This window comes from Paralichthys olivaceus, chromosome 21, assembly GCF_024713975.1.
Source record: "Paralichthys olivaceus isolate ysfri-2021 chromosome 21, ASM2471397v2, whole genome shotgun sequence".
Lineage (NCBI taxonomy): Eukaryota > Metazoa > Chordata > Actinopteri > Pleuronectiformes > Paralichthyidae > Paralichthys > Paralichthys olivaceus.
In genome coordinates this window covers 4,566,783-4,590,585 of record NC_091113.1, presented here as the reverse complement: position 1 = coordinate 4,590,585, position 23,803 = coordinate 4,566,783, and the positions used below count along the sequence as shown (strand labels likewise).

The 23,803-nt window shown below is 43.7% G+C and overlaps 3 protein-coding genes across 8 annotated transcripts; 1 reads left to right on the top strand and 2 right to left on the bottom strand.

Moving 5' to 3' along the window:
* Positions 1-3,283: 3,283 nt before the first annotated feature.
* Positions 3,284-10,866, bottom strand: kcnh6b (potassium voltage-gated channel, subfamily H (eag-related), member 6b). 5 transcript variants are annotated; one of them, XM_069518100.1, is made up of 12 exons: positions 10,312-10,866; positions 9,539-9,691; positions 8,093-8,518; positions 7,183-7,576; positions 6,733-6,932; positions 6,387-6,639; positions 6,099-6,292; positions 5,905-6,013; positions 5,455-5,712; positions 5,118-5,298; positions 4,771-4,975; positions 3,284-4,550 (listed from the first exon to the last, which is right to left on the bottom strand). In XM_069518100.1, the coding sequence occupies exons 1-12, from the start codon at positions 10,375-10,377 to the stop codon at positions 4,287-4,289; spliced, it is 2,703 nt and encodes a 900-aa protein (XP_069374201.1). In that variant the 5' UTR covers positions 10,378-10,866; the 3' UTR covers positions 3,284-4,286. The 5 variants fall into 5 exon arrangements, with proteins under 5 accessions (XP_069374201.1, XP_069374203.1, XP_069374202.1 ...); XM_069518102.1 differs by having other exon boundaries at positions 9,581-9,691; XM_069518101.1 differs by having other exon boundaries at positions 9,539-9,688.
* Positions 10,867-11,483: 617 nt separating this feature from the next.
* taco1 (translational activator of mitochondrially encoded cytochrome c oxidase I) lies at positions 11,484-13,593 on the bottom strand. Its single transcript, XM_069518105.1, has 6 exons — positions 13,503-13,593; positions 13,052-13,340; positions 12,859-12,965; positions 12,484-12,617; positions 12,087-12,249; positions 11,484-11,900 (listed from the first exon to the last, which is right to left on the bottom strand). Exons 2-6 carry the CDS (start codon positions 13,335-13,337, stop codon positions 11,691-11,693), a joined length of 900 nt encoding a protein of 299 aa, XP_069374206.1. The 5' UTR covers positions 13,338-13,340; positions 13,503-13,593; the 3' UTR covers positions 11,484-11,690.
* A 134-nt stretch (positions 13,594-13,727) lies between these two features.
* Positions 13,728-23,741, top strand: pth3r (parathyroid hormone 3 receptor). Of its 2 annotated transcripts, none has more exons than XM_020104829.2 (13): positions 13,728-14,591; positions 17,863-17,968; positions 18,723-18,833; positions 18,918-19,042; positions 19,199-19,290; positions 19,632-19,785; positions 19,908-20,061; positions 20,143-20,203; positions 20,293-20,359; positions 20,435-20,529; positions 20,625-20,766; positions 20,897-20,938; positions 21,023-23,741. In XM_020104829.2, exons 1-13 carry the CDS (start codon positions 14,529-14,531, stop codon positions 21,452-21,454), a joined length of 1,644 nt encoding a protein of 547 aa, XP_019960388.2. In that variant the 5' UTR covers positions 13,728-14,528; the 3' UTR covers positions 21,455-23,741. The 2 variants fall into 2 exon arrangements, with proteins under 2 accessions (XP_019960388.2, XP_019960387.2); XM_020104828.2 differs by having other exon boundaries at positions 19,196-19,290.
* The last annotated feature ends 62 nt before the right edge of the window (positions 23,742-23,803 follow it).

Sequence of the window (23,803 nt, the reverse complement as noted above, 5' to 3'; positions counted from 1 at the left end):
AAAAATATGAAAAGTCAGACAGGAGTCAATGAAGGTTACTGTAAACAACAATCCTGCCACCTAGTGATGAAGACGCAAACTACATATGCAACGTACAACCATGTTTCCATCCATTATCTATGCTGCATTTCCAGTGTATCACAAGGCCGATATATTGAAACAACCATAAAGATGAATGGACAGATAGATAGATAGAGAGAGAGATAGATAGCAGTTCCCTCCAGTGTGATTAGAGAAACAACATATGAGAACAACATAACAGGAAATAACATAAAAACAAATCACTATGGGACAAAAAGCATGAACAACTTGTACCTCGGCCTGATTTGGCAGGAAGGTGAAGCAGAAATGAGATGAGATAAATTAAGTTTTCCCGCAACATCCACACCTGAAACGATCCAGTTTCCCAAGGTTATGCAGGTAGAGAAGAGGCATGACAGCAGATCCCAGAGAGGAAGTAATGGTGGCCGGAATAGAGACGCTACACAGTAAGATTACAGGGTCGTTGATGAGAGAAAGGCCAAGTGCATACATGAGCACTGGAGGAAGGTACGAGATGAGAGTTATGACCAGGCTGTTGATCAGGGTCTGAACGGCTCTTTGCTTCTGTGGGTGGATGTTTTTCTTGCCTTGTTCCGACTTGATTAAAGTGTGAAGGATGAAATAATCACACAGGCCAATTATTACAATGGCTACAATAAATGGCCCAATGACAAACATGGTTAGAAATATATTGGGATGAGTAATGGTTACAATCGCAGAGGCAACGGTCAAAGTCCAGACGATGGCGGCCATCACAACCCGGGGCATCAGACTCTTTCTGTTACGATAGGTGATTGGATGAAGCACAGCCAGGTAACAGTCCAGACACACGCACGCCATCAGCAGGGGTCTCCCCCACATGTTCAACATATAAACACCGCTCCAGACATTTTCGAACCACACATTGCAAAATATGAAGTGATTTATCATTCCAGGTGGGATGAAGGCTAAGAAGACAGCATCCATGGCGGAGAGGTTGAGGACGAAAAAATCATTAGGTGAGATGGGTCTTCCTCTCCTGCGAGTCTGAAACATCTCCCACAGGATCGCAACGGATGCAGGAAAACCAACAGCAAAGATCAGCCAAGTGCAAACGGCCCATATGTACTTGCCCCCCTCATAACCTAAACACGACAGATAGTCAGTGAAGGTTAAGACAGAGGTGTTGGACGGATGCATGGAACCAAAGTAAGTTCGAAGCATCATGACTGGGCCGAGCAGGAGAGTTCAACACCTGAGACACACAGAGGTCGTGGTTTAGAGCATGAAAAATTCATTTCTGACAAACAAGAATCTACAAAAAAACAGTAATCCCGTCGAGTTGAGTTTATCAGTTTGAAATCGATGAGACTCTACCTTTCAATGAGGCCTTTGAGCTGCAGACTCCTGTGACTTGTTGCCTTGGTGAGAGTGTGAAACCTCTTTTGGAAGCTGCTGCACACGTTTGTGTTGAGGCATCAGTGAAATGTGTCAGTGGTCGTTTTGCTAGAGCCTCTATGGAAACGAGCAGACCCACAGAGCACAATGATGGTTTACTGGTCGTTTGTGTGTTTACACTGCACCATCAGCTGATCTCCTCTGAGGTGAGGGCAGATCAAGACAGAACTACTAACCAAACAAAACAGTGGGTCCAAGTGTTGGAGGATGTTGTCCACTCTGAGTTGGCGGCCTCTGTCATTTGACTTGTGTATTGATGATGGTGTTGCTCCTCTACCTGTGCTTTATATTGTAATTTGTCATTTTTCCAAGTATTTGTTTAATCTACGCTCTGTCAGTCTAATCAAAAATCAGGGTACAAGCCAAAACTTTCATTTCTGTCAAAACCGTCTAAGAATGTATCATCTAGGACCATGAATGTCCAAATAATAAAATATCATTACATTAAAAACATGGCTTAAATGAGGAGGAGGGAATATGAGTTTTGGTGATGATCGTGGAAAATAATCCACGCCCTCAAATATACATCAAACCTCAGCTTCTCGGAGGTGATGTAAATGTTGTGTAAATTTGCAAACTTTTGTTGTTGCTGTTGATAGTGGTTGGAAAAACATGTTCTCTCCAGAGACATCAGCTCTGCACAAGTTTGCATTTTTGCAGCTGCTGACATTGACCACAAGAGGACGTCCTTCTTGCTCCACACATGTGAACCCATCTCAACACAGGTTTGTCGTCATCAAAGCTGAAAAGTAAAACTGAGCCGGAACTGGAGAGAAGAAGCTTTGATGTCTGCAAGTTCATCTCATTCACCAAGATAAGTTTGTCCAAAGCAACTACACAACACAGTCTCATACACAATACGAACTTACAATCAGTGCGTTGCTCCTGTGGAACAATACCAGATACTACGTTTTTGTGTTTCCTCTCATCTTGTTTGGTGTTTTTCTGTCCTGATGGACGAAAGAAACCTGGTGAAAAACGGTTCTCAAGCAGAATCAGGCCAGGAGCATGTGGTGTTTGGCAACATGTTTTTCTTCCTGTCCAAACAAGATAAATCGATTCAAATCAAACCTCATCCCCTCATCTCCGTTTAGCGGATGACCACCAATCTGGGACATCCAGCTGATGCCTGGGGCCATCGAGGACCCTATACTGGCCTATACGGCTGAGGGAGAGATCAATAATGTACAGTGGGCCTCCACCCAGCCCGGCCGGGTCACTATCTGTAACAACAACTGCCTGCAAATCCTGGAAGTGAGATATAAAACAACTCCAAAACCTTCTCAGCGATGTTCAAGGGACAAAGCAACATGATTGTGTTGTTGCCCTGTTGATGCAGATGATGTACATAAAGTTTTTTACAATTCGGTTTAGCTGCCTTCAGACATGAACCCGGGAAAAAGTCCGGAAAATTGGGTTTTTACTAGTTCTGGAAAATATCTGGAGAAACTGACTGGAACATTTGTGTCCTCCCACTCTGGTAGAGTTCAGGAAGATATCTGGAAAATACCATTGCTTGTCTGAAAGCAGCTGATCCCACTGACCTTGTTACACAATGATGCCAAACCGTACTGCATCAGAAAACTGGAACGAGCGCCAAAACAAAATACAAGTGTCAAGTAACTGAGAGACGAATGTTAAATGTGTTGACGTGCACAGACACAAATCACAAGGTTCACTTGGTATTCACTTGTTTTTGTCATGAATATATATATACAACCATTACATCACAGTTTGATGGTATTAAATGACCATAATCTTTCCTTTCTGCAACATTAACTTTATTAACTTAATTATAAACAGAAATAAACAGCCCCCCCCCCCCCCACAGTTTAAACCATTATACACACATTTCTTATATGTAGACAATATGAACTCAGTGAGGTGACTCTTTAACACACTGATGAGAATTTATATAGTACAAATTTACAGTTGGAAATGATGAAACGCTGAAGTACGTCATCCTGAGCGTCACGGAGAAAAGAGTCGGAAACCGACATTAGATCACAAACGATGACGTGACAGTGGAGTCAGAATCTGGTGGGAAACTGTGGGAGAGGAGCCCGATCGATAAATCTGTTAGCTGATAAAGATCTGTCACTGACGTGTCTGCTCAGGGGTTCATGTTGATATGAACACTTTTATTTCGTAATTTAGAAAGAAAATCCATTCCATAGTTTGTGCATCAGAGAAATGTGTTTTTGAAAACTGTCAAGTGTATATTGTGAGGAGATTTTCTTAAATGAACATTTAGACAATGTTGGAAATTAGCTTTTTTTTTTATATCACTCTCATGTCTAGTAAATATGAAATCACAGTTTTTTTATACGCATTTATTTACCAGCTACAATGTGTTGGCTCTGATTTGTTTGTTTTCTAAATCTGGAGAGAACCAGATGAGGGGGAAACTATTCCTTTATTCATAAATAACAATATTGCTGATGGATTTGTGGATTCAGTATAAATCAGGCTCTAATCTGTGATCGAGGCCCCGGACCTGATCAGCAACAGGAGGAAAATACAGAGGATGGAAACACAACAGAAGAGGTGTTCACAAAACTGAACCATGATGATCTGTGTCATGCACGTACTTGTGGAAAGTGTGATAGCTGTAGTAATCATCACTGACTGAGTGTAATCCTGTGTGAGTCAGAAATCCTTGCAGGCCTCCGCTATCTGACGCTGAGACACTACTTCCTGTAATGAAAGCAGATTATTGGACTCTCCCTCACGTCTGTAAGCAGCTGTGTTTAACTACTTTCTCTCAGTCACACTGTTTGTCATGAAAACTCTTCTACTGCAGGTGTTCAGATGACGGGCAGCACCGGGTCAGACAGATGTTTCTGGATCTCAGACAGTCCTGAGCTGATGTCCAGGTTCCCCGGCAGCGACGGGCAGCGGAGGCTCCCACAGAGCCTGGGGTTCTCCACCAGAGAGGATTTGTCTGACGGCTGGGGCAGCCGCGGAGTTAACCCCGGACGGGTCTCAGTTTCGGGGGTGACGGTCATGAACGTGGTGTCGTCCGAGGCCACGGTCACGGGGATACCGCTGGACAGAGACTCCTGGGACCTCTTGGCGAATGTAAGGTCAGTCGAGTTGTGGAGAGAAGACATGAACATTTTTAACTTTTTATGTAAAAGCCAAGGAATAATTTTCACTTTCTTTACCATTATTTCTCAGGGAATATTTAAATGAATCTTAATTTAGTGCAGATCCAAATACAACTCTGAATAGAGTGACTTTAGATGTGGCTTCCCTTGGAGACCTTCTAGTTGTGGTGTTAGTCCTTACCTGTGTGGGTGCTCTGCCTTCCATCTGTATGGGAGAGACGGGAAACATGCTGTGCAGCGCTGGCGTCCCAGTCCCATACAGGCTGGGTGAGTTGGAGGGGAGGGTACTGGATGATACAGTGCTGTAAGCTGGAGGCACAGGAGCCATCTGCCTCTGGAGAAGCTGGAGGATGACGTTGATGTCGGCCGTCATACGAGTCTCCAGTCTGGAGAAGAGGGTCGTGTAAGTCCAGGACATGTGGCAGGACATTTGAAGTAAATCACAGTAAAAATGCTCTTTTGATGAATCTTAAAATTAAATTAAACATACACAGGATATCAAGGGGCTCAACAGAGTCTAAAATTCACCTGTTGAGCTGTGAATGTAAAACCTCCAGTCGAGACTCGAGCTCACTGGGCCGTTCTTCTGTGAACGGCGGTGGGTGGTATGAGTTGCGGACAGAAGACGATCGCCACGTGCGGCCGGAAAACTGTTGTGACTGTTGGTCTGGCCAGTAACGATACATAGCTGGTACATTCAAAGATGAAGCTGAGGAAAATAAAACAAGTTTAATCCATATAATTAGATTTTAGTAATCAGCGTGTCCATAATGTTGAAGGGATAGAGCAGAAATACATTAAATCAAAATGAAACACCAACATCTTGTGTCTCCTTCTGGGACAATCAAGAAGGTTGTCGGCCCACCTTGGTGTCCTCTGTCCATCACTGCTTCATTCCCCACTGATGTGCCACTCGGGGGCAGCAGCTGCACCACAGAGGGGGGGTAATCTTCTGGAGGATAACGCTCGACTTTGGCATCGTGAGCAAGAGACGTCGCCAGGTCCTCGCTGGACTGGGAGCACGGGGATCCACAGCTGCAGTGGTCGTCCCAGTGGGCCTGGGAGGGTGAGTGACGATGACGGAGGGACTGAAGGGGGTACGAATCCTCATGATCGATTCCATCTGTTCACAGAGAAGAATTTCAGGAACTGAAGTTACAGTATTTGTCTACACATGAATCCCTCTCCAGAGGCCAGAGACTGTTCCAGCAAATTCCATGTTACATCATCAGTAATACTTCTTTGCGGTACAACTACACAGTAATTTATCGGAAGATTGTTATAAAAACACTCAACTAGTGTCAACATATCTCACCTGGTCTAATCCTGCAGTCCAGGGAGTGGAGTTTGTGTCTTGGCTTGTGGTGATATCCACAGTCGTCTCCAGAATCATCAGTTGTTATTATTGGCGGCACTTGATCAGCCTGATGAACGCAGGGAAACAAAGACATTATGGTTCTGTAAAATATATAATGTCCAGACCTTAATCGTTTTTTCATAACAACGTACGTCTCTCAGGTCAAAGGTCATCTCCAGGTTCCTCCAGAAGTTGTCTGCAAAGCCGGGGTAGATATCCAGCACCTCCATCAGGTCGTCCCTCAGGATGCGGTGCAGGTCACAGTAGGTGATGGTGTGCACGTCGGAGTTGGACTTCCCCGGATCATCATACAGGTGGATAGCCTCGCCAAAGATGTCATTCCTTTCTGCAGGAGCATGGACACTTTTTATTTGAGTAGCTGTTGTATTTAAAGTTTAATTTTGGAGCTTTTCAGGGGCGACTTTGTAATTAGATGTTACCTAATATGGCTACTACCACATCATCCCTGATGATCTGGATCGAACCACGCGAGATGAAGAAGAGTGAGTCCAGGATGTCTCCGTAGTGGATCAGGGTATCGCCTGGAGGAGCGTGGACTGTCTTGAACCTCTTGGCCAAGGCGCGCAGACAGGCTTGACTGCCTCCGCGGAAAGCCTTACAGTTGTGCAGCAGGGATCTGTTCAGGTGTAAACAGATGTCGGCCTGTAGAGACTCTGGAAACCCCTTCAACACCTGAATAAGAGAAGACAAAACCAAATTATCAGCGATTAGATGCAAAACCTGACCCTGAACACCCAGATGCAAACTTTCTCTGTTTTTACTTACAGCGTTCATGTCGATGCCATTTGTGTAGGACCAGGCGTGCTGGAAGTACTCCTCCAGCCTTTGACGCAGGCAACCTGGGATTTGGTGGAATCGGATGAACTCTTTGACTCGCAGCATCTGGGTGTGGTAGCGGGTTGTACCTGAGTACAGCCGCTGGATGATGGCAGACACGTTCCCAAATATGCTGGCATACATTAGAGCTGAGACAGAAGAGGACACACAGAATAGAACAATAAGACCCAGAAGATTTGCTGACTCATTCAATCTTCAGTGAATAAGAGAATAATTCAAGGATCTTGATGAAACAAATTGGGCAAGTTTATTACACTAACGTTTATGAGTGTCTGTAATTTGGTGCAGATCCAAGTAAAAATCCTGATTTGTCCTTTCAAAAAGTGAAACATCCCCAGGCCAGTGTTTTTTACAATGCAACAGTGTTGTTCAACTCACATCCGATGACCATGACGCAGATGGAGAAGATCTTCTCGGAGTTGGTGTTTGGAGAAACGTTGCCGAACCCGACGCTCGTTAAGCTGCTCAATGTGAAGTACAGAGCAGTGACGTATTTGTCTTTGACCGATGGACCGGAACTGGAGTCGCTGTCGTTGTACGTCTTGCCCAGTTGTTCAGCCAGGTTGTCCAGCCAGCCAGTCTCTGTGTAAGGCCTTTCCACAAAGCCGATGGCGTACCAAATGCAGGCCAACCAGTGGGCGATGAGTACGAAGGTGCACATGAGGAGGAAGAGGACGGCCGCTCCGTATTCCGAGTACCGGTCCAGTTTTCTTGCCACCCGGACCAATCGTAGCAGCCGAGCCGTTTTCAGCAGGCTTGTTAAGGTTGCCATCTTTGGTGTCCGATAACAACAGGGAGGAAGATTTTAGGCAAGGAAATGACCATTCAATGAAGAGTAGCTTTAAAAAACTTGACCTCCACCAAGGGGGTTACATTTTTACCCACGACCATTGATTGTTTGTTGGTTGGTTTGGTTGTAAGCAAGATTACGGAAAGACTACGAGATGGACTCCCGCAAAGCTTGGTGGAAGGATGCTGTCTGGGTCAGGGAAGAATCCTGAGTTGGAAACTAGAACGGAATTCAGTAGTTAGCTCTGCCCATTGATTCAAAACTGCACCAACATGTAATGGATTTTTCCCTGACCCATACTGTATCCTTCAACCAAGTCTCGTGAAAATCTGTTCAGTTGTCTTTGTGTAATCTTGGTCACGAACAAACACACGGACAGGGTTGAAAACAGGACCATCTTGGCAGAGCTGTTTTTGTAACAGCACAGTTATATCTCAGGATAACTTATATAATAATTATATGTTCAATTCAAACAATGAGAACAATCATAGTTCTTACCTCATCAGAGCCAGATCTGAATATGAGAAGGTCAAAGGGGATCGCTGCAAACAGATCAATGGGGAACCAGCCTTTAATATAGTGCTTGGCGATCCGGCTCGGCTGTGTGACCACTTCGTCGTTCTTGTCCACGTACGTCGTGCGAAGGTTGATGACTATATCCACAATAAACAACACGTCCACCATGAGGTCTGCCACATTCAGAGGGTTACACGTGTAGCCACAAATCCTTTGACGTAAATCCCCGTGCTCGTCCAAGAGGAAGGTGGCTGAGTAAGGAGTGAAAACGGCCGTGTAGAGGACCAGCAGGAGAATTATCCAGTCCCAAAACGCCTTGAAGGGGCTGTAGTGAAGCAAGATCCACCATGTTGTCTCTGGCACCTGGAGTTTGTATTCAGGAAGTACATCAGACTCCAGAGAAAGTACCTGAGCATGAAGAATGCAGGGGTATGCAATGATTGTTATGCATAAACACAGAATCTCAGACTTTTATGTGAAACTATGAGTTGCAATTTGAAAAAAAGACACTAAACCAAATACATTCTCTGGAAGAAAAAGCAGAAATTCCAAAGGTGATCCCACCCAACTGACCTTTCTAGAAGACGCACTGTTTTGATCGAGCTGCTGGAGACTGCGTGCTCCAGTTTTGCGACCTTGAATGTCCAACAAATCCTTGACCATCGTGTCATCGGTGAATCTCAGACCACTTAGTATTTATAGCATCATATTTCAGGATCGCAAAAAAATAAAAACTACAGCAAAGATAAAGCAGCAGAGTGCTGTAATCAACCTGGCCAGAGCTGACTGAGTGCAGGATGCTGCGGGCCTGGAGGGCTGTAATGATAAACTGGGCGTCACAGACACACGATTGAGTTCATGTGCTGCCAAAGTCCTCTTGTTCTCTCTCACCCAATTTTAAAATGATGTTTGCTGCCCTGATGAATCTCACTGATATAAAACACAGCTTCATAAACAGGTACCTGGAAAGATCATCAGATAAACAGACGTGCAGACAGGGATCAACATGTGACCCCGTGCACCAAGGTCGCAGGTCACTGCAAAGTCTCCCTTTGTATTTATTTCATATCAGCGTCCTGCAGATGCAGTGATGCAGAATGCTCAGCCTCGGGGCTGCGGCAGCAGCAGGTCTGAATTGAACTGTGGCTAAATGTAAATTTGCTTTTCACACCCAGGAGAAAAACATTACGCCACGAAACTAACTACTGATTTTTCCACCAGCACGTTAATTACAACGGTTTTCCATCATGTCAACTTCCTGGAAGCCTCTTTAAATCCAAAATGATTAAATGTGGTTTCTAAAATGAACCTGACAATCCTCTAAAGCATCACAGGCCATCAAAGTCACAGACTCTCCCTTGAAATTGGGTCAAGAATGACGCACGCAGCACGAGACTGAGCCCTGTGCGAGGTTCTTGGCCCCCGTACCTGCGTGACCTTCTCTGTGACGTTCTGAGAGCGGTCCTTCACCTTGGAGGGACTGAGCAGCTCCGTCCTGGGGGTTGGAGGCGAGCAGCATTCAGGGCCCCTGCTTCCTGGTCCCCCGCTCTTCATAAGGTCTGACTCAGACATGGAGCTCTGCTGGATTACAGGTTATCCCATCATTTATTTAGATTTAGGCCACAGAAATGAAAACAACCTCTACTTTGTATAATACTTTGTCTTCCTTGAAAGACATTTGCTTACTACAACTAGTACTCCCATTACTGTGTCAGTGATGTACTTTCCTCGCTGTACTGGACTTCAGCTCTGGATTCCTTTCATTCATTTACATGCAACTTGCCAAATGTAAGCCTCCGTGTATTTGGCGCCTGCTAGTTCTCCTCCATATACAGAAGCTTATATAAAAAACGTTTTATATAAATGAAAAAAGTCTGTCTGCTGCATGTCTTCCCAACTCTCCCCAATTTAGACTTATGCTGTCAATTAATAATTCTATAAATGAAATTAACCCGCACCCCCCCCCCCCAATTTTTTTTATTTTTCATTCTGAATTTTCCCTAGACTCAAAAAAGTGATGTACTCAGGGATGTTTAATATTCAGTACCCCACCCTTTAACCAATTCCTCTCTGATTTCCCAGAATGCCCATCAAGCACTGCCACTCCCAAAAATACCCAAACACAGGAAGTTCAGTCTCAAGGTGTTAGGGTTAGAACAATGTGCTGTCACCAGTCTGTCAGTTCTCAGGTTTTAACTCACCTGATTTGACACCAGAATATCAGATCCTCCTCGACCTTGACCAGCGCGCAGCCATGACTCAAACATTCATCGTCCTGAACATTTTGTTTGGACGAATATGTTCAAAAAAAAGTTCACTCTCCTCTTTCTTGCTTCATATTTACACAAAACAAATGCACGTCTATTTTTTTCTGTTGGACGCAGACGTCAATGCTGAACCCTCCGCTCTGGCACAGGGGGCACAGAGGACTGGCCTGCAGCTCGCATGTTGCAGCGCGACATTCGCCAACACTGGAACACAATCGATGCCATACTATAGCTGAGAGGAACTGACAGAAAAATCTATGAGGGGCATTGATAAACAGAGCAAATAGGCTTAGAGCTGTGACACAGGACTTCCCCATTAACATCAAATTAGCATTTCAACATTCTCGTGGGCAGCTGGCTTTGGTAATGGACATTTAAAATATAGTTCAGGCTGTGACATACATGACGCTGCGATGCAAAAACATCAAATCAGCTGAATGTATAGCAGCCGCTCAATATGTTGCATGTATACTGGTAATGTGGGATCCTATTGACTGACTTCAGTAATATGAGGGGGTAATGACCTGTGATGACATTGGCTCCAAATGTCCTTTAGCTCTAACCTTCAGTCGTCTGTATACTTAAAAAAAAAAAATCAATTTAACATAAATACACAGTTTTTCATGATTTTTCAAATAGGAAAAAGTCTAATCTTAAAACTTTTTAAAGAGGTAATCTAAACTTTTTTCTTGAAAGACAAAAACCAAACACAAATTATCACGCTAAGAAGGTTTCGTCTCCTTTTGTTTGTTTGTCAGTCGAATTGCACAAAAAACTACGAGCCTGATTTCCATGAGGGATGGGGTGTGGGCGTGACCCAAGGGAAGAACATGGTTCTTGGAACATGAAACATGGAAATCTTGGTGCGGATCAGTTTCAGGGGGCGGATCCATGTATTTTTTTTTTTTTTTTTTACATTGCGAGATTTGACAGACGTGGAATTCGGTGCTGATCCAAATATAAATCTGGATCTCGTGAACTGAAATGTGGTTTCATAAGGGGACTGTTGAGCTTTGGCAGATGGAGGCACTCTAGTGAGGGTTCTATGCTTCTGACTGGCTGCTGTAGAAAAGTGCAGTCTGAGAAAACTGAACAGAAAGCATCACTTTACATTTTACCAAGAACCAGAGTTTATTTTCTCTTCCATTATTTCCACATAGATGATTTCAAAATGGCCAAAAACGTACAATGACAAAACAAGCTTCAGTATCAGAACCGACTGATGCACAAGGTTGTCAAAACCATTCTTTGTGAAATTAAATATTCCACACGCGGACTATTCTGTGTCCCGCCCGGTGTCCAAGGGGTCGTACTCAGCTGGCAGCCTGGATATTGTCCCACACTCTAACTATGTCAGGACAGTCAGTCAGAGCCTCTACTAGTGATGAAGCAGCGTCCAGCTGGTCCTGGTCCAGAGACGACATGTTACTCGGAATAAACTCCACCTCAGAAGACGTAATCTGCATCCCCAGCTTCTCCAGCGAGGCTCGCACCTTGCTCAGCTCCGTCGTGTCACAGATGAACTGGAGGGAAAGCAAATCAAACTATTAGTTCAACTGTAGCAGGATGAAACTAAATCAACACTCAGTTTTTAGGATGTTCAGGACCGTGACATGATCTCTGGATCTCTCTGAATTTGATTTATTCATTTCTCTTTGCATCTTTGTCTCCTCGTGTCTGCACTGAGGAGACGTCTCTTCGTCTCTGACCTTCAGGAGAGGCTGCTCCTCCTCATCCTCCGTCTCTTGGACGTCTTCGGCTCCGGCCTCGATGGCCAGCTCCAGAGCTCTTTCCGCCGAGATGGTGTCCCCCGCCGCCCCCACCACCCCCCTCTTGGTGAAGTTGTGGCGGACCCCGTCAGACAGCGCCCCACTGTGGACAAGCAGAAGATTACACCTTCAGTAACATCACATCAACCTTTTTTGAACACATCATTTGTGTGTGTTGTATATTTGCTTACTCTCTACTTTCTAATGTATTTGTATTTATGACCTGTGCAAAACAATACTGCTGTAAAAATCATTTCCCTTTGAGAATCCTTTATCCAAAGGTTTTGTGAGATAGTGAAATTTCAGTTTTGTAATAGTATACATTTCTATATCTGACCCGTTCTTGCTGAGCAGCCGTTTAACTTCCTGGTGGCTGCGGGTGTTGTTGTCAGTGAGGACCTCGATGAGCAGCAGACATCCACCAGGCCCCCGAGCTTCAAACATTTGCTGGGACACTGGTTTGGCTTTCTCCTGCAGAACCAGGAGAGAACACATGAACGAGGCAGCACATTAATCGTTCTTTTTTTTTTATATTTGAGAGACCTTGATGGAAAAAACAGACATGTTCAGGGAACTGATATTTAAGATTGTGTGAAACTTGGTGCAGCTTCATTGACTCTGAATCGAATCAGTTGGGCCTTGGCTCTTCTGAGGATTGTTTCTTTATTTAAATGCCACCATGTATTTCACTGTGCCAGGGTTGTCAACCTACCGCATTCTTGATGGCAGTCTCTATGGCGGCTTTGGGCATGTTCTTGTTCCTGCACTGCTCCAGTAGCTGAGCTAAGTTAATATTCAGCTCCGGGTTTGATCCACCTTCTGCGGGAGAAACCACAAGAAGTGCAAAGATGAGCTGCGGTCCAGGGCAGGACCGTGAGGACGTGACAGTCCCTCTGCACCCTCACCTTTCACTGCTATTTTAATCATCATGCCGAGCTTCATGAACATCCTCCCCCTCGCCTCGTCTTTGGGTCCTTTAATGTGCTTCACCTTCGACCACTTGTTGTGTCCCGCACACAGGGCGGAGCAGAGCTGCAGCGGCCGGACAGAGCAGCCGCTCCACGGGGGAGGCAACACACGTGGTGCCGGCGGGAGGAGGGTCTTCACCGGGGCAGAGCAGCTGCAGGAGGCCGCCGCCAGTGACCGGGGGAGCGGGGTCCGGAGAGCCCGCAGCACCGCCGCCCCCACCATGCCCTTTACACACACACACACACACACACACACACACACACACACACACACACACACACACACACACACACACACACACACACACACACACACACACACACACACGCGCCTGTTAATTCAGGAGCACTGAGTAAATGAATGAAACCAGAGCGGAAGTGAACTCACAGTCTTTAGAGAGAAACACGCTGCTGCTTCTGCCCTTGTTGTGAACCCGGCACTTCCTGGTTACTGTGACGTCACAGACTGGACTTTCAAATTAAAAGTTCAAATTCTCTCTTTTTAGGTTTGATGAAAAAGTAAAATTTTTGACCTCTGTTATGATCATGTTATAACATCATCATCATCATCATCAACTACAAGGTAACAAAGGACTTACAGCTGATTCTCCACAATGAATTGTTCAAAACACTACATTTATTATTATTATTAATGTGTTTGCCTTGTTAATATCGTATATATTGTCTTCAATCCTTTATTTATTTCTATGGGGGAAATTTGAGTTGGATATTTAACGAACATTCAGCCATCATTAGAGATAACTCCCTTGTTTTTAAAAGCTTCCATGTGATGTGACCCTCTGACTCCAAATCATATCAGATATTATCGCTACACCTTGTTTCTATTTGATTTTATTGTGTCCTCCATTTTGTACAAATATTCCGGTTGCATTACACTGCGTTTTATTTTATAAAAAAAATGTGTTGATGTATGTAATTTAAAGTATTATTTAATATATTTGGTTGTAGGATCAATAATGTCTGAAACAAACCCGTCTGTAGGAGATCAGATGGAGACAGATTGACCACAGAGGAGAACAAAGAGTTAAGTGAGGTGGAGGCTGCAGCCAATCAAGACCAACCCATCTCCAACAGACTACAGACCAAAGAAGTGCAGGAGGAGGAGGTTTCTGTCACAGCTCTCCTCTCCCTCAGAACACACACTGTCAGCACCATTATCCAAACCTGTCCACTGAGCCTCAAGGAGAGGACAGAAGACAATGAGACATCTATAAAACACCCTGTCCGGATGTGACCAGAGCCCAGATCTTAAGATGGAGCTCTGATGAGGCACTGGAGCAGAAGAAGAGTCTTTAACTCTGGGATTCAAGTGTCTTCAACACAACCTGAGGAGGAGAAAATGATCTGAGTGAGCCTGGAAAGTGAACTTCAGCTCTGTTGGAGAAAAGACATCATGTGTGCACAGGGAATCGTTGCCTTCGCTCTTTTCCACTGTATAATAACAGCGACTGCTCTGGTGAGTGTACTCGACTTGTCCTCACTATTTAGCTAAATGAGTTTATGACCACTTCATGATCTAAAGGGTATTATGTTCCCTTTATAGATTTATTTGTTCTTTGTTTAAACTGACATTTATTTTCACTCTATTGGTAAAACTGTTATTGTTGCTGTGGTTTTACTTTTAGTCTCTCAAAATAAGAACACATATCCTATGTTTTTTTAATTTGTGTCATGAATATAAAAATTATGTTTTTTATGTTATAAATGAAAACTTTTCACACCGTAGCTTCATATCACAAACTTTATTATGGCAGTGCTTCAGAAGTAACACCCACATACTGCTGCACTTTGGGTCAAATCTAGAAAACTTCATGTATCTGTGACTTTCTTTGAGCGTCTGAATCTTGAGCGTGGATTTATCTTTTGCCTCTGGAGATATTCACCTCATTCACCAGGGAATGTACTTGCTGTGTGTTTTTACTTTTTCAACAAATTAGATGACTTTACTTTTTTACAGCTGAAAAAAAAACCCTCAATATCATTTCATGCTGAAAAAGTCGTTAGTGTTTCTTGGATTGTTTCCAGAGTTACTGATAAAATATAATTCTATGTCTATAATTAAAAAGAGTCATAGATAAATTACATTTTCTTTATTTTGGCCGAAAGTGCAGCAGCATCAGTGGGATATTTCTGTTTTTGTGGACCCCCACTGTCTATGGTTTATTTCCAAATGTAAAACAAAGTCAAATAAGATGCAATAAAGCCTCAACATGCAGAGTCAATGCATTATCAGAAGCAAGTGAAGTATCTGCTCCAGACGATTGAAAAACCAACGCAATCATTAGAGCTTTGCAGAAACAAAGAGGAGAATATATGAGGATCTAACCCAAAATACATTCACACCAACAAAGCAACACTGCAGCGGTGGTGAAAACAAATCACCTGTCGTCTGCTCTACCTCACAAACCTCCATCAGCTCTGGTCCCTTTGACCTTTCACCCACCTACCCGCCACTCGCTTCAACCGCTGTCACCTCCGTCACCTCCGAGCCGCTTCTCTCCATCTTCCCCCGGGTCGATCCCGAGTGTCGACGTCCGGCAGACTTACAACCTCCTGCTCAGTCAGCCTGAAAATCGCTTTACATGAGGCAGAGGACTGAGAGGATAAATTCAATTACGACACAAAGGCGAGGGGGACGTCCAAAGACTAATCGTTTTGCTAGCACTCCCTGTCCGTCAGCAGAAAACTTGCAACAAAGAAAAGTAAATGACTTTAGAATTGACCTTCGGTTCATTGAATTAGGCTGCATGTCAATGTTGAAACTGGAATATGTGATCTTTAAAACCCTGAACCCAGACACACACACACACACACATATATGAACTGTAATGATCGTCGTTCACTGTACAACAAGTGGCCTGAGCTGCTCAACATGTGTGTATGGACTTTGGCTGAGAGTCTCTTCCCCAAACAAATCAATGTAGGAGATGATAGGAGCTCAGACAATACTGAAAACACTTTACACCCATTCACAGTTTATTTTAATGGCCTGTGCAAAGAATGTTAGTTATCACATGTCCATTGATTGTTCCACTTGGAGTTTAGTCTGTTTAATAAGAGCTGTTTAGCTGGTGAGAACGACGGCAGAGAGAGGAAGTTATATACTCAGATACTTTTTTGTGCCAATCCCACCATTTAAAATACTCTAATACCAAAGTTCAAATATTAATCACTTTTCTACCAATAGCACTTAAAGTACAGAATCATTATCAGGAAAATGTACTTAAAGAATCAAAGGTAAAGTGCAGCGTGTTAGCGTTCCATGTTTGTATTAGCTAACAGATAAATTACCTTTAGATTGATCTCTTTGGGAATCCCAAAGGAACATCGTAGTGCAACAGCAGCTAAATCACTCATAAGCTGCTTCTAGACAATCACTGAAGTTCGGGCAGAGATTTTCCAGAGGGGCAGGACGTCCTGCTGCGTTCTTCACATGTGAAAGCAAAACTCCAGATAATGTACAAACCCAATTTTACAGTTGAAGTTAATGTCTGCAAACAGCCAGAACCACACAACTGATCAAATAAGAGATGAACAAACAGATCTCGATTGTGGAAACGTTTTCAGTAAAGTAAAAGTACTTTAGTGCGGTGGAGAAAGTATAAGAGAAGAAAGTATATATTTTCAACTATTCTGTAACGTTTGTAAAATACTGAAGGATATTTACCTCTTTCGGCCTCTAACTGGTACTCGTATTGAGTTAGGGAGGAACTGCAATTTATTATATAAATGATCAAATCATATCATTTATTTATTGAAACCTGTAAAGAAGCCCTCCACATTGCAGAGGAAATAAAAAGTAGCAGAAAATTGACAAACACAAATAAAGTGCAAGTACTTTAAAACTCTTTCTGTGTCCTCTCTCTCTCTCTCACTGTTCTCCTCCTCTTCTTCGGCGAAGTGTTCTCATGTGACTTCTCTGGTTGACTCACTGCTAGTTTTGCTGCACTGTTGTGAAATGTACCCCGGAGCACAAAGCTCCTTGTGTAGGCTACTTCTCACCGGCGTGGCCGAGGTCCCGAGGACGAGGCCCCCGTGCGGCCGAAGGCAGAAGAAGGGTTTGACGGGGGATCATCACATACCGCACCCTCACACAAATATTTCACGACACCTGGAGGCAGCACATCGGATCCTTGGGAGCGTTTGTGGTTGATAGATCGCCTCGGTTGGAAAAAGACTTCAGAGAGATTAGGAAATGTCGGCAGATTCAAAGATGAATAAAAGTGCTGAGTTCGTCGTGAGTCTAGGACAAATAACAAACCACTTGGTGAGACCGCTGAAGAGACATTACAGCAAAACGTCTGCTTGTGTAAATGAGACCTTTCTGAAAGGATTGTGTTGCCGATGACTTTATTTGTGTCTGTCTCTTGTATAATTCCAGAAATATGTCTGTCTGTATGTCCGTTCATCCATTCGGCTTCACACTTGGCAGGTGTTTTGTGAAGGGCCCAAAGAAGTGCAGTGTTAAATTTGGTGTCATTTGGACACACGACAACTTCAATATTAATAGACTTTCAATAAAAAGGTGACCAGCGCTGTGTAGTAGAGCTTCACCGACCTTCAAATAACAAACTGGCAGACTTTATAACACAGTTCAAGGATGTAAATTCATGGTTTGAATACAGCCAACAACTTGAAAAAAGATGCTCACGTGAGGAGCCTCAACCCACGAAAACATCTCGTTTGTGCCTTTAGAGGTTTGGTCCAACTCTTTCTCTCTTTTACAGATCGACTCCGATGACGTCATCACACGAGACGAGCAGATCTACGTTCTGATTGGTGCTCACGCCAGGTGTGAAAGGAGCATCCAGGCACAGATGGCCCAGGTCAGAGGTAAACGTGCTGTTAGTGATCACTGTAGTCCTCAGAGATAACGACGGCTCCGTGCTCAGGTCTGTTTAAGTCTTAGTCATGATCTTTCTTTAATATCTGATTTAAACCTTCACTCTAGATAAAATAAAAGTTAAATATCTAAAAGCTCTGCCTGTTTAGGAGGAAAGGATTTACGTCTGCAGTGAGGTCAGGGAGTGCATATCCAAATATAGAACCTGCTGATTTATTTACATCTGATATAAATCCCACCCAATATCCTGCTGCCCAGTGTCACTGAGATTACAGCGTTGAATGCAGGGACAAACAATAGCAGGACATTTTAGACTGAGACTGTGACGTAGAGGCTGATGACAGCGTTTACACATCTGTCGATTCAATGGTCCACATTTTACAGGACGGAGACCGACAGTCCAACAGAAGAGAGGCACCGTCATGGTCCAGTGAGACAACAGCGTATTTTCTGATAAGCGGTGCAGAAACATTTAATACTATATGATTAAATGTAAGTGTAATAAAATAATACTTTCTGCTATTTTTTGGGGTTTGAACAACAGTAATAAAGTTCTTAAACCCTGAACCATCACAGAGAAACATGGATTTCGCAGATTGCTTCTGCAGAGGCCGAGAGTATAAGTGAAAACAAGCTCTATATATTTCACCTGTCAAATAATTACACAAGAAGTATGATATCAATATGTTGGACGGAGGTTCAAACAAACAGTGAATGAACATCTGCTTCGTTTTATATGTGAAGAGAGCGACTGCATCCCAGAGTGGGACGGGATCATCTGCTGGCCACGGAGCAGAGCGGGTCAGCTGGTGTCAGTGATGTGTCCGGAGTACATCTACGACTTCAACCACGGGGGTAGGAGAGCTCCACGGTCCCCATGATGTACTAACATCACTGAAGTTTCAGATGTCCTAATGCTCTACTGTCCCTGTGTCCCAGGACGAGCCTACCGCCAGTGTGATGCATCGGGAAACTGGGAGCAGGTGTCCAGCATCAACCGCACGTGGGCTAACTACACAGAGTGCATCACATACCTGACCTCCAACCACAGGAGCCAAGCGGAGGTGTGTGCATGTGTCCAGATGTGTATGTAGACTGTATCTGATCTGAATGTGTGTTTGCATTTACAAAGCTGTTCAGACCTGTTGCACATCTGTATTCATCTGTATTCGTCTGCACTTCTGCACTCTCTCCGTATTTTGTCTGTTTTGTTTCAGAAGGTGTTTGAGAGACTCCACCTCATGTACACTGTTGGTTACTCTGTTTCTCTCACATCGCTTTTGGTGGCCGTCTCCATCCTCTGCTTTTTCAAGTAAGAAACGCAAACTAGAAAACGTGACCCACAGCCCCACCTTGAAATAATTAGAATCTATAGTGAGCTGCTCCTGTTTTCAAAAGAGTCTGGAGCTTTGTCCACAAAACTGAGCATTTGTTAATATTGAATTAAATCCAATTAAGAAAATTATGATTTAATTTAATTTGGTTTGTATCATAAGACATCAATCATTTTCCAATCTAACTTCTCTATCTCACACACACACACACACACACACACACACACACACACACACACACACACACACACACACACACACACACACACACACACACACACACTCACACACACACTCACACACACACACACACTTCCAGGCGTCTCCACTGCACACGCAATTACATCCACATTCACCTCTTCACCTCCTTCATATGTCGAGCAGTCAGCATTTTCGTGAAGGACGCGGTGCTCTACTCCATTTCTGATGACAGCAAGGCTGAGCCTGAGTTCTCTGCACAGAAGCCACATATGGTAAAACATATGTTTTTTTAGATCCATGTCCATTTATCCATAGTTTTTCTGACAGTATAAATTAGTTAATTAGCAGTTTCTGGTCTGTTTGACTCTGTTTATCTGTGCTTCTCTGTCTGCAGGCTGGTTGTAAAGTCGCTGTCACTCTCTTCCTGTATTTCCTGGCGACCAATCACTACTGGATCCTGGTGGAGGGGTTGTACCTCCACAGCCTCATCTTCATGGCCTTCCTCTCCGACAAGAACTACCTGTGGGCCCTCACCATCATCGGCTGGGGTAAGCCGGTCGCTCCGTAATCACATGTGGAGCTAATGGGGGATTGTAACCCTGCAGATTTCTCTTGTTTCCCCTCTGCAGGTGTTCCAGCTGTGTTTGTGTCCATTTGGGTCAGTGCACGAGCTTCGCTGGCAGACACGCAGTGAGTCACGTGATGCATTCAGGTGTCTCGTGTTTACATGACACCGGTATCAAAAGCTCCTGCTTGAACTCTTTGCCCTCTGCTTTCAGATGTTGGGACATCAGTGCTGGAAACCTGAAGTGGATCTACCAAGTTCCCATTCTGGCAGCCATTGTTGTAAGGAAAACAAATGAATTATTAATTTCTGTTAAAGGAGATTTGATATTTAGTTTGTCGTCTCTGTCCCCGCAGGTGAATTTCCTCCTGTTTGTCAACATAATCCGAGTTCTGGCCTCTAAACTGTGGGAAACCAACACTGGTAAACTGGATCCTCGACAGCAGTACCGGTGATTACCTCGGGTTCTGTTTTCACCCCTGTCCATCTGTTTTCTGGTTGGTTGGTGTGATGACAAACATCATCATTTCTGCTCTTTATCGGCAGGAAGCTGCTCAAGTCCACATTAGTGCTCATGCCGTTGTTCGGAGTTCACTACATGGTGTTCATGGCTCTTCCCTACACTGACGTCACTGGGCTGCTGTGGCAGGTGCAGATGCATTATGAGATGTTCTTCAACTCCTCCCAGGTCAGAATAATCATCCTCTTAGGTACAGAATGCAGTCATTTCTTTCAGTTTTTAGACTCCTCTCAAATACTCCATCCCCTACATGTTGATGTTCTTCCTTTTTCACAACATCTCAATTTCCTCCTACCAGGGCTTTTTTGTTGCTTTCATCTACTGTTTCTGCAACGGAGAGGTAACGTAATAAAGCTATTATTTAGTTTGAATAAAAACACTCAGCTTTACTTGCTGAGTTTAAAATGTAATCTTCTGTTCTCAGGTGCAGGCGGAGGTAAAGAAGGCGTGGCTGAGACGCAGCCTCGCTCAGGACCTCAAACAAAAAACCCGGATGACCAGCAGCGGCGGTGGAGGCAGCTGTTACTATGGCGGCATGATGTCACACACCACCACGCACAGTGTCAGCTTGTCTGCCTCCAATCCCAGAGCGCTTCCCTTCACTGGAGGTGCAGCGGGATCCGGTGGAGCTGCTGGTGGAGGGTCAGGGGTCAGGCCGCCACGCCACACCTCGCTGCAAACACAAACCAGCCTACTTGGTTTTGTTCCTGGTGATACCGAGACCACGGGTGTGTTTGCCAGACACGTCAGAACCAGCAAAGACTCCAAAAGTCAGACAGTATCTTCAATCCAATCCTCTGGAGCAGAAGATCCAGAAAACCCTGTATCTCTGAAACAGCTGGAGACGATCTTGTGATTGTGTTCACAAAGGGTATGAGTCAGATAAATAAGAGAAATGTTGGACTCACTCACACTGAGACACATTGAGATCAGCTTCAATAAGAAGTCTTCAGAAACACAGTGCTGAGAAAAACACCCATAACTTGGTGACAGCTGCTGAGGGAAATTCTGTGTGATGTGATTTCAGCAGAAACTAAAAAGTCCAAAATAAGGATAAAAGACAAATTTGTGGTCGATTCAAATTCTGCCAGTCTACATGAATTGTACATTATTCACCTGGAGATGTTTTCATCTGAGCCGATCTGATAGTTAGCAGGATTATGCAAAAACTACTCTGAGGTTTAAGTTACTGCGTTTTTCAACATTTCTGATGATAAGGCGATAAAGGAAAGACCTGAGAGACCTGGATGTTTAGACATAGAGATCTTTTTATTTCTCTCACTTGACTTTCCTGTGTTGGAGTTTCCCTGCCAGACTGGCTGACCCCAATTCAGATTGCACTTATGTGTGTGTGTGTGAGGTCAAATATTGACCTCCAGGTTCCAGCCACACATTTATGATGGGGGGAGCTCTATATATATATCACTCACAGATTATTTGTAACGTCTAGACAGACCTGGACCCTCTGCACCTTTGTTGTTGTCAACTCAGCTCCACTCATCAGTCTGTCAGGACCCTCAGGGCTAATGCACAAACCTTTTGCCCCTCACCAGCCAAACTCAAACTCCCTCCACCGTGTAACCTCTGCCCCAAACGCCTTCACAACACCGTCCAGAATTTCACACGCTCCCCTCGGGCCCTCGGCTCGGAGCTGGAGGCACCTGAGCTGTTTGTGACGGACAAACGTGCAGCAGAGGAATTCACAAGATGAGCAGACAGAAAAGTGTCCTCGTAAATATTTTAGGACAGTCTAGGTATGTGTTTGTATGGAATGTACAGTGTAAGATAATTGTGATAATTTAATATTTAATCAAAGTTGAAATAAAGTGAATTGAATGACTGAGCAGAATGGACTTGGTTTCCATTCTACTTCTCAACTCAATGTGTATAAAAATGATTTGGTTGTTTGATCTACTGCAGACTGGCGCTGATAACAGATATGTCTCCAACATATTGGAAAGAAATAACACTAGAAAAATATAATAGCTATGGTCCAACTGCTGAAATATACATGATCTGAGTGCAGGTTAAAGTAAAGCACATAAAGTGGTGAAGCAAATCAATATTGACTGACACTGACTGCGATCGTGGGACTTTCTGCTCCTTAACATTTTGAGTTACTCGTGTTTCTGTGTCACTGTATATATGCAATGTGAAAACACCATGATTTTCAATTTAAAGATATAATATGCAACATTCTTCATTAAAATGTCTAAAGATATTTAAAACAAACTTACAAAAACATACAAAATATACAAATGATAAGAGGAAAGTACTGTTTGGAAATTTTTAGAGGATTACAGATGATAAAGCTCCGTCCCATGTTCCCATGGAACCCGTGTGATACAGGGTAAAGATGTGTCACATGAAAAGAGCGTAGGGCCTTTTTGACCTGTAAGAAATAAAAATAAGTGCACAGTTATTAATTTTTGTTTCAGGGGGAATTTGAACACACACAAAGCAAATTATCGTGCCGCTGAAGAAGAGGTTAGTAGGAGTCATATGAAGCACTGAAGCACAGATATGCATGAGTGATTCCTCCTCCACCAGGACAAAAAGACCACAACCCCCAACGTATGGTGGAGACCAGCTGTCACCTCATTAGGGAGGAAAAGATCAGGGCGTCTCCACAAGCTTCTTAATAACACTTCATAACTGATTCACTTCAACTTTGGCTCCAGATACAACAACAAGGAAGGAGAAAGGGAGGAGGAGGCTGATGGGAAATTTCAAAAGGAGGAAATGATTTGATATGATGATAGCGTTGATGATATCATCATTATTACACTGTCAACACATTTACCCAGAAATGAAAAGAATTACAGATACAGAACCTTCTTTCATAGACACACGTGAATTATACGGAGGGCAGTGTTGAATTCTCTTTTTTTAAGGCAACACATTCATGTGCCCTACATTTTGAAATGAACTCAATGGATATAGCTAAAAAAGGATGTATTTGTTTAGAAGCAGCTCTAACACAGTCGTCTTTACTTGAATCATTTAAACTCTCACAGCACCATGACCACATTTTGGAGCTTTGTGCTTTTTTACATTTTCTTTTCTTTAAGGTTTACAGTTAAATATTCTAGTTGTATTCTGCACTGCTTTATACACACGTGGCGTATTTGTGTGTCTCACTTGCACAACAACTCAAGTCCTCATACATTAGACGCGTATAGAAGCTGTGGAAGTTGCATGTCAG